The 10,867-nt window shown below is 35.1% G+C and overlaps 1 protein-coding gene across 1 annotated transcript; it reads right to left on the bottom strand.

The window, feature by feature from the left end:
• Positions 1–213: 213 nt before the first annotated feature.
• LOC133197057 (uncharacterized) lies at positions 214–2,166 on the bottom strand. The gene has a single exon (XM_061332897.1). The coding sequence runs from the start codon at positions 2,149–2,151 to the stop codon at positions 214–216; it is 1,938 nt and encodes a 645-aa protein (XP_061188881.1). The 5' UTR covers positions 2,152–2,166.
• Between the last annotated feature and the right edge of the window lie 8,701 nt (positions 2,167–10,867).

Here is a 10,867-nt window from a genome sequence, read left to right as displayed (position 1 = left end):
TTTTTTGATAATTTACAATCTTCACACAGAAAAATTAACAATGGAAAACAAATTCAGAGTTCAGGCATTCTCCTCAGTATTTAGAGTTAATGTTTCCTGTAACCGCACGAACAAAGTTACCAAACCACGACTAGTTACGCTGCATATCCTCCTCCAAAAAATCAGTTAATTCTGGCGCTTTTACTTGCGATTAATTCTTGTGACTCCTTGTAACTAAAAGGCATTAAAGAGTCTATAGATTGCTATTATAATTCTGATAATTGTGGCAGTTTGTATTTTGTTATATGGCATCTGGTAGAGTGAACGTTGGTATGAATAAAGAGCAGCCTGGAAATTCCCTGTCACCTGTTGACAGATTCCCAGAATCTGCCAGGATATGTCCCCGCATTGTAAACATAGAGGCTGTCTCTGAATATAGTGAACTAGGTCCTTCAGGGCTTTTTGTCCTCTTTTTTTGTTGGTATTTCTGTAGCACAATACCTCTAACATGTGCACCAGTATGGATGGTGGAATTATTAACAACGGTTCCATGTTTCGTAGGCCACTTATATGTTCTGGTATTAATTCATTGATATAGCAGCTAAAATTCTCAAGTCCAACTTCCCATGCCACGGCTTGCCTCATCTTTGTAGACCAGGACTGTCCCCCTACAGCCTCAGTGTACAAGTTTGCATCTCCTGTAAAATTATACATCACGTATGGTTGTGCTAACTTTGCCTTTATATTCTCTGTAACAGATAATGCTTTCGTATATCTAAACGTCTTGTAATAATACATGGCTATGTATGACATATCAGATATACAACCATACTTGGCTGATAATTTCAACATATGACAGGACATTTTGTCAATAATGTAAATGCCTTTGTTTACACCTGTGGTAATGTACATGTTATGTAATATATAAGCAGTTCTTTGAAGAATGGTTGATGTAAGTTTTTGTAACATTACAACTTGATACTGTTTGAGAGGAGAGGCTATCAGCTTTTCAATAACATGAAGGTGCATCATACAGCTGTGTAGATCATGTGGATATGATGCCCCCCTATGATATAACTCCCTAAAAATTTCAACATCAAATTCCATTTCCGATATGAGAGTGTGTTTATCTGTACTAATTAAGAGTGTGGGGCTATCGAGGGCATTTACAATATGAGAACTGATGGAGAAACTGTGTAGCAGACACTCTAAGCCTTCCTCATACAATCTATACAGTCTAATAAATAAATTTCTTTGTGCTTTTCCATAGACCTTACTCAGGAACATGTTGTTTTGAGGAATGAAAAAGTTAGGACAGACTCCCTCATACACAAATTTTAGAATGAGTTTCAAGCAGATCCAGAAACATTCCAGGAAATTTTGTGGACACCAGTGAGGTATTGTATTTTGTTGAATCACCCAGAAAACTGTTGTCTTCATGTGATAGGAACATAGTAATTTACCTTCATCACTTAATCCATTGTTAATGACTTCCTTTAAGAACAATTTAAGCAAACCATAAATTATAAATTGGCAATGGTTCATTGCACACACAAGTTTTTGTTCTGCGAGAGAGAATGAAATTCTCCATTCGTTGTCTTCTTGATTTCCTAATTTGTGTCCTATTGCTACAAAGTGACATCCATTTTGCACTATATCATCAATGATATTAGGCTTGGGCCATGAGTGACATCTGTCTATCCATGAGGAGGCAGACGGAGGCCAAAAATCACAGGCAAAACAGTGGGCTTCATCATATTCTAAATTTCCTATAGATCCGCTGCCACATGGTCCATGAATTGTGGATTTAGGAAATATTGTGGAACACATAAATTGTCGGTATTTAGAACTAGATATAAAAGGTTTACCTTTCATTGTGATGCATGATAAAATAATTGGAAGTTTTGGCGTCAGTAACTGAAGTAAAGCGAACCCTGGTGGACTTTCAGAACAATCACAGAGAATTAAAGTCTTTCTGTGTATGTTGTAGAATTGAAACTGTGATACGTTCCAAAATACAAGGTGGTCAGTCGGCCAAAACATGGTGTCCCTATCTGATCCTGGTAATCTGAATCCTTCTCTATAACTTCCGCTCACCATTACATGGTTCATACCACTTGTTCTGACTCGATTCCCCACCTCCTCAGTGATATCCGCCAGATCTCTCCTCATGGCCACCTGTTGAGAAGTCCCCAATGAACGACACAGTCCCACAAACACAGACTCTGACACTGTTGGACTATAACAAAGGAGAATTATCTTTGTGAAAAGTGACGTGATTAAATTAAATTGAATGGTTGAAAAGATAATAAAAACTATGCTATTAATTGAACTTTTATGAATCGTTTATACTTACAGTTGTGATGCGATGCTTGAAGCCATTTTTTTTCATTGATTTACCTACAGTCACGAGATACAGTATGAAGTTTTCAAGTACTATCTATAGCATAGATAATAGTAATATCTATGTTAGTATCTGTGAAACCTTTAGAGTTAAGTTGAGAGTTAAGATTATTATTATCATTATTATTATTAAATAAAAAGCTTTCAAAGAGACAAGGGAGACAAATACAGGAAGAAGATCATTGTAACAAGTTAAACATGTTCTATTAAGGATTTGGGGGATTTCAAATCATAATGACCGGGCATATATTTATCAAACTACTCTAAAAATAGTCAGGAGATGTGAATAAATTTCTTTGACTCAGCATATGCCTCTTGATATTGTCTAAATAACTGTCATGTATCTAATTGATATCGTCTAAATAACTGTCATATATCTAATTGATATGTCTAAATAAATGCCATATATCTAATTGATATCTTCTAAATAACTGCCACATATCTAATTGATATCTTCAGTCACAAAAAAAGTTATGCTCAAAAATGATACTTTTCAGGAGTGCAACACATCTAACATTTGTGAAAATTGTTAAAACTAGACTGTAGTAACTTTTGTTTGTTCAAGTTACGGTCATGGCTGATGCTAAAAAATACCACGTGAGAAGTGCAACAAATAAAAATGCAATGTTGCCCCCCCCCCCCCCCCAAAAAAAAAAAATTAAAAAATCTGTATTTTGATAAAGTCAAAAAGGAATTGTAAAAGTGTAAAACAATAACTGATATATCATTTAAAAGTTAAAGAGGTTATCTGCATCACAAGCAACATTAATGAGATTCGTGTATCTGTGCATACCCATTTATGTCAGGAGTGAAACATTTAATTTTTTGAACGAGATCCTAACAGGTTAAAAACTTTTATCAGTATATGATTCTTTGCGCAGTATGTGATTCTTTGCTCTCTGTGCAGAGGGAGAAACCGTTGGCCCATGTAGATAGAGGAACTTCACAGGGCATCCTATCTTCATACAGAGAAGAGTGAAGTCAGGCAAGCGTGTACTTTGCCTCTTAACATTCCAAGAGGAGAACAAATGGGGTGTTTATAAAATACCCTACCCTACAGTGGTTGATTGGCCCTTTCTCCACTTTTGTCTTACTAGTACTTGGTCGTGGAGAGACTGAAAATGTGCTCCATTCCAAGTAAATTAAATATCCTTAAACTTCGACCAAGATCGAAATTTAATAGTTATTTAGGTAAACAATAAAGTGCTTTCTTTGTTAATGCAGGAACTGATGTTTGCAACCATTGCAGAAAAAAACACGCATATGTTGGTTATGTAATTTTTTTCGCAATGGTTGCAACCCCACATTAACAGACATTTTATTATTTATATGTCTGAATAAATAATCGTACAAAGAAGGTAGTACAAGTACTTTGAATTAATTACTAGTATTGATCTGTACACCATGGACTGTTTCATTGATAGAAGAGCACACTGTTTAAGATATCTTTCAGAGGGGCTTTAAAACCAGTTCTAACTAGTTAAGGTTTAATGGACTGATTAAGGGAAGCAATTTTGAAATAAAAGAAAAAATATTCAGTGGATGTAAATTTACACTACTTAATTTCAGATTGACTCATCAAAGCGATCTATTTGTTTCAATATTTTCAAAATCATCAATTGTTTAAGTTAGCTTTAAAAATGTATAAGATCATCTACATCAAGATATGTATGTATCACTACTCCTTTGATTAGGTTCATTATAGGCTGCAAACATAGGCATTGTGAATTATTGGTATTCAAAACTGAACAACTTTTTGCACACATTTCAATTAGAGGAAGTAGTGCCTGTGGATTCTGGAAGAAACGCAATCAATGGATCATAGAGGAAACACACTTACTGGATTTTAGAGGTAACACAGTTAGTGGATTTTAGAGGAAACTTTAGAGGAAATACAGTCAGCGGATTTCAGAGGAAACTCAGGCAGTGGATTTCAGGGAAAACACAGTGGATTTCAGAGGAAACACAGTCGATCCTATATTTTAAAGGAAACACAGGCAGTGGATTTCAGATGAATCAGGTCATAGATTTCAGATAAATAATGGGGGTCAGCAACTTTTATACAAATATTTTAATTTACCTGATCATTCTATTTTGTCAATGAAAGTTAGAATTCTAGAAAAGATTTACCACCACACAAACAGCCGAGTCCATCACTGAATACACCTTTCCGTAGACAACGAGAAGAATTTTGGATTAGAAAGCTAGGGACAGCCTTTCCCTATGGATGTAATGACAATGTCGATAGTGTTGGAAATCTTTCCAGTCCACAGTGTAACAATGTAAATGTGATGGGACTTTTTAACCATACACAGAGTCGTAAGACTAGTCATGGGCATCGGTCTTACAATAAACCTTTAATAGACGATGTCTCTTTTGATTCATTTCTACCATACGTAAATCAACAGTTAGGTCTACATCATATTAGCACCAAACTTTACTCTGTCCCTTTGAAACTTTTCAATACTCTTCTTGAAAAGGTCAAGGAAAGTCCATTTTTTGATTCCTCGACACCAGAATATAGGCTCGGATCTGTGATTATGGATATTGCAAATCATAGGCTTTTTAAACCCCCGCGTTTTACTGAAGAAATGCAGCTAAAACAATACGTTTTTTCCTTAAAATTCAATATGCCAACAAAGGGATTGACGCGGTTAATATAAGTAATATTCTTAGTCACAAAAAGGTCCAGTCTTGTATTCACCCATATTTCAAGTTAAAGACTACACCTTGTATTTCCTACAAATATACATCGACTATTGCTTCCAAACTTTTTAATTACAAGAAAACTTTACAGGGCCTGGATATCGAATATCTGAAACATAATCCTCCATCGTATTTATGTTCTTCTTCTCCCTATAACTGTAGTCCTCTGGACACGTTATTACTGGTGACGTAAATATAGTTAATAATGAGGACCTTAGATCACTAATTTTAAAAGGTCCTAAATTTAGGGAACCCCGATCCTTCAACTGGCGTCGGAATTTCATAAATATTACCGGTTTGGATTCTGTAGAGGACTACGCCAGGCGATGGGCCAGACATGAAAAAGAAGACCTTGACACTTTCTCAGAATGGATTAAATGTATCAGATGTATGTTAAAATCACGCATTAAAAGATTGAGGGGCAATATGAGAACCATCTATATGAACTTCTGTATTCAATAATCAAGAAGTGAAAATTTTTTTGATAGATTACATGATCAGTACGTACTGGTCCCTGCTGACATAGCAGGTAACAACATTGTCTTTGTTTGTAAGGCTCATTATATTACATGTATTTTAGATGAACTTGGATTTAATTCTACAAGTGGTAATCCAACTTATACTCGTAGTTCCCTTTCTAAGGAAGAAATTCTTTAAAATCATAAGTCAGTTTTGAATATTTTTTAATATTCCAAACAATCAAAATGAATTTGAATTACCATATTTATATTGGATTCCGAAACTTCAAAAAAATCCTTACAAACAAAGATACATAGCGGGTTCCAGTAAATGTTCAACCAAGCCTCTTTCTTTACTGCTCACTAAGATATTAACAGTGGTGAAGGAGAAACTTCAAGAGTACTGTGCAGCAATATATTCGAGAAGTGGTATAAATCAGATGTGGATACTTAAAAATTCCAAGGAACTTTTGGAAAATTTGAAATCACAAGATTTTACCAAAATCAACAGCTTAAAAACTTATGATTTTCTACTTTATACACAAACATTCCCCACGATAAATAAAAGTGCAGGCTTTTTGATATAATTGACAGCTGTTTTTTCAATAAAAATGGAACTCGTAAATATACTTACCTTGTCATTGGTCATTTTCAAAATTATTTTGTTAAAAAACATTCTGATTGTACACACAAGTACTCTGAAGTTGACATTAAAAAGATGCCTGAGTTTTTGATTGACAATATCTATGTGGTTTTTGGAGACCAGGTCTTCCAACAATCTATTGGAATTCCCATGGGTACCAATTGCGTCCCGTTATTAGCTGACCTTTTTTGTATTCATATGAAGCAGAATTTGTCCAAAATCTTGTACGTGAAAAGAAGACAACACTTGCTGTGGCCTTCAACTCGACATTTAGATATATCGACGACGTATTGTCAATTAACAATGGTTATTTCAATTCTTATGTCGACACGATATATCCTGGTGAGCTTGAGATAAAAGATACAACAGAGTCTGACACATCTGTTTCATATTTGGATATTTTACTTGAAAAAGACGTTAATGGTAATCTAACAACCAAGCTTTATGATAAACGTGATGCCTTTAACTTTTCAATCGTCAACTTCCATTACGTATGCAGCAATATACCTTCATCACCTGCATACGGGGTATATATATCTCTCAGTTGATTCGATACGCAAGAGCATGCTCTAAGTATGTACAATTTCTAAAACGAGGAAGTTATTGACAAACAAGTTGATGAAACAAGAATATCAGCTGTCTCGTTTAAAGTCATCATTTCTTAAGTTCTTTGGTCGATACAATGACATTGTCAGCAAATACAATTTATCATTGAGTCAAATGCTGACTGACGTTTTTCATATTAATTGTTCCATTATTTACACACTGATTTGTCGGCAAGGGATGCAAGGGATGCTCACTCCTCACTCCAGATCCCACCTCTGATGTTTGGAGGTCCGTGTTTGCTCTGCTCCTATTTTGTATTGTTTAATAGACTTTGGAGCTTGAATACTGTTCGTTATCTCCATATATTTCATGAAACACATTCAGTGGATTTTAGATGAAACTCATTCAGTGGATTTTAAAGAAAACACAGACAGTGGATTTAAAGGAAAACACAGTCAGTGGATTTTAGAGGAAACACATTCAGTGGACTTCAGAGGAAACACAGTCAGTGGATTTTAGAGGAAACAGTCAGTGGATTTTAGAGGAAATGCGGTCAGTGGATTTAAGGGAAAACACAGTCAGTGGATTTAAGAGGAAACAGAGTCAGTTGATTTTAAAGAAAACACAGTCAGTGTGTTTTAAAAGAAACACGGTCAGTGGATTTTAGAGGAAACACAGTCAGTGGATTTTAGATGAAGCACAGTGGATTTGAGAAAAAGCACATTCAGTGGATTTTAGATGAAACACATTCAGTGGATTTTAAGGCAGTTCAGTCAGTGGAGTTTTAGAGGAAACACAGGCAGTGGATTTTAGAGAAAACATAGTCATTGGATTTTAGAGGAAACACGGTCACTATATTTTAAAGGAAACACAGTCAATGGATTTTAGAGGAAACACTGTCATTGGACTTTAGAGAAAACATAGTAATTGGAATTTAGAGGAATCACAGTCAGTGGATTTCAGAGGAACAACAGTCAGTAGATTTTTGAGGAAACACAGTCGGTTGATTTAAGAGGAAACACAGTCAGTGGATTTTAGATGAAACACATTTGGTGTTTTTTTTTTTAGACGAATCACATTCAGTGTTTTAGACGAAACACATTCAGTGTTTTAGATGAAACACATTCAGTGGATTTTAAGGAAGGAAAGTCCGTGCATTTTAGAGGAAACACAGGCAGTAGGTTTTAGAGGAAGCTCATTCTGTGGATTTTAAGGAAAATATAGTCAATGGAATTTATAGGAAACACAGTCAGTGGATTTTAGAGGAAGAACAGAAAGTAGATTTTAGAGGAAACACAGTCAGTTGATTTTAGAGGAAACGCAGTCAGTGGAGTTTCGATGAAACACAGCCAGTTGATTTTAGGGAAAACACAGTCTGTAGTTTCAAAGGAAACACAGTCATTATATTTTAGAGGAAACACAGTGAGTGGATTTTATGCATTAATGTTTTTTAGATGAAACACAATCAGTGTTTTTAGATGAAACATATTCAGTGGATTTTAAGGAAGGAAAGTCCGTGCATTTTAGAGGAAACACAGGCAGTAGGTTTTAGAGGAAGCTCATTCAGTAGATTTTAGGAAAAATATAGTCAATGGAATTTATAGGAAACACAGTCAGTGGATTTTAGAGGAAGAACAGACAGTAGATTTTAGAGGAAACACTGTCAGTTGATGTTTAAGGAAATAGAGTCAGTGGATTTTAGATGAAACACAGTTAGTGGATATTAGGGAAAACACAGTCAGTGGTTTTCAGAGGAAACACAGTCACTATATTGTATAGGCAACACAGTCAGGAGATTTTAGATGAAACACATTCAATAGAAATTTAAGAAAGCAAAGTCAGTGGATTTTAGAGGAAACACGGGCAGTGGATTTTAGAGGAAATACAGTCAGTGGATTTTAGAGGAAATACAGTCAGTGAATTTTAGAGGAAACACGGTCACTATATTGTATAGGCAACACAGTCAGGAGATTTTAGATGAAACACATTCAATAGAAATTTAAGAAAGCAAAGTCAGTGGATTTTAGAGGAAACACGGGCAGTGGATTTTAGAGGAAATACAGTCAGTGGATTTTAGAGGAAATACAGTCAGTGAATTTTAGAGGAAACACGGTCACTATATTTTAAAGGAAACACAGTCAATGGATTTTAGAGGAAACACTGTCATTGGACTTTAGAGAAAAAATAGTAATTGGAATTTAGAGGAATCACAGTCAGTGGATTTCAGAGGAACAACAGTCAGTAGATTTTTGAGGAAACACAGTCGGTTGATTTAAGAGGAAACACAGTCAGTGGATTTTAAATGAAACACATTCGGTGTTTTTTTTTTTTAGACGAATCACATTCAATGTTTTAGACGAAACACATTCAGTGTTTTAGATGAAACACATTCAGTGGATTTTAAGGAAGGAAAGTCCGTGCATTTTAGAGGAAACACAGGCAGTAGGTTTTAAAGGAAGCTCATTCTGTGGATTTTAGGGAAAATATAGTCAATGGAATTTATAGGAAACACAGTCAGTGAATTTTAGAGGAAGAACAGAAAGTAGATTTTAGAGGAAACACAGTCAGTTGATTTTAGAGGAAACGCAGTCAGTGGAGTTTCGATGAAACACAGCCAGTTGATTTTAGGGAAAACACAGTCTGTAGTTTCAAAGGAAACACAGTCATTATATTTTAGAGGAAACACAGTGAGTGGATTTTATGCATTTAATGTTTTTTTAGATGAAACACAATCAGTGTTTTTAGATGAAACATATTCAGTGGATTTTAAGGAAGGAAAGTCCGTGCATTTTAGAGGAAACACAGGCAGTAGGTTTTAGAGGAAGCTCATTCAGTAGATTTTAGGAAAAATATAGTCAATGGAATTTATAGGAAACACAGTCAGTGGATTTTAGAGAAAGAACAGACAGTAGATTTTAGAGGAAACACAGTCAGTTGATGTTTAAGGAAATAGAGTCAGTGGATTTTAGATGAAACACAGTTAGTGGATATTAGGGAAAACACAGTCAGTGGTTTTCAGAGGAAACACAGTCACTATATTGTATAGGCAACACAGTCAGGAGATTTTAGATGAAACACATTCAATAGAAATTTAAGAAAGCAAAGTCAGTTGATTTTAGAGGAAACACGGGCAGTGGATTTTAGAGGAAATACAGTCAGTGGATTTTAGAGGAAATACAGTCAGTGAATTTTAGAGGAAACACGGTCACTATATTTTAAAGGAAACACAGTCAATGGATTTTAGAGGAAACACTGTCATTGGACTTTAGAGAAAAAATAGTAATTGGAATTTAGAGGAATCACAGTCAGTGGATTTCAGAGGAACAACAGTCAGTAGATTTTTGAGGAAACACAGTCGGTTGATTTAAGAGGAAACACAGTCAGTGGAGTTAAGATGAAACACAGTCAGTTGATTTTAGGGAAAACACAGTCTGTAGTTTCAAAGGAAACACAGTCAGTGGATTTTAGATGAAACACATTTGGTGTTTTTTTTTTAGATGAAACACATTCAGTGTTTTAGATGAAACACATCCAGTGGATTTTAAGGAAGGAAAGTCCGTGCATTTTAGAGGAAACACAGGCAGTAGGTTTTAAAGGAAGCTCATTCTGTGGATTTTAGGGAAAATATAGTCAATGGAATTTATAGGAAACACAGTCAGTGAATTTTAGAGGAAGAACAGAAAGTAGATTTTAGAGAGAAACACAGTCAGTTGATTTTAGAGGAAACACAGTCAGTGGAGTTTCGATGAAACACAGCCAGTTGATTTTAGGGAAAACACAGTCTGTAGTTTCAAAGGAAACACAGTCATTATATTTTAGAGGAAATACAGTGAGTGGATTTTATGCATTTAATGTTTTTTTTTTTAGATGAAACACAATCAGTGTTTTTAGATGAAACATATTCAGTGGATTTTAAGGAAGGAAAGTCCGTGCATTTTAGTGGTAACACAGGCAGTAGGTTTTAGAGGAAGCTCATTCAGTAGATTTTAGGGAAAACATAGTCAATGGAATTTATAGGAAACACAGTCAGTGGATTTTGGAGGAAGAACAGACAGTAGATTTTAGAGGAAACACAGTCAGTTGATGTTAAAGGAAATAGAGTCAGGAGATTTTAGATGAAACACAGTTAGTG

The sequence above is a fragment of the Saccostrea echinata genome, unplaced genomic scaffold (genome assembly GCF_033153115.1).
Source record: "Saccostrea echinata isolate AGI-Se365-2 ecotype Australia unplaced genomic scaffold, CSIRO_AGI_Sech_v1 ptg000030l, whole genome shotgun sequence".
NCBI classification, from domain to species: Eukaryota; Metazoa; Mollusca; class Bivalvia; order Ostreida; family Ostreidae; genus Saccostrea; species Saccostrea echinata.
The sequence above is the reverse complement of the archived record's forward strand: the minus strand, read 5'-3'. Positions and strand labels throughout refer to the sequence as shown.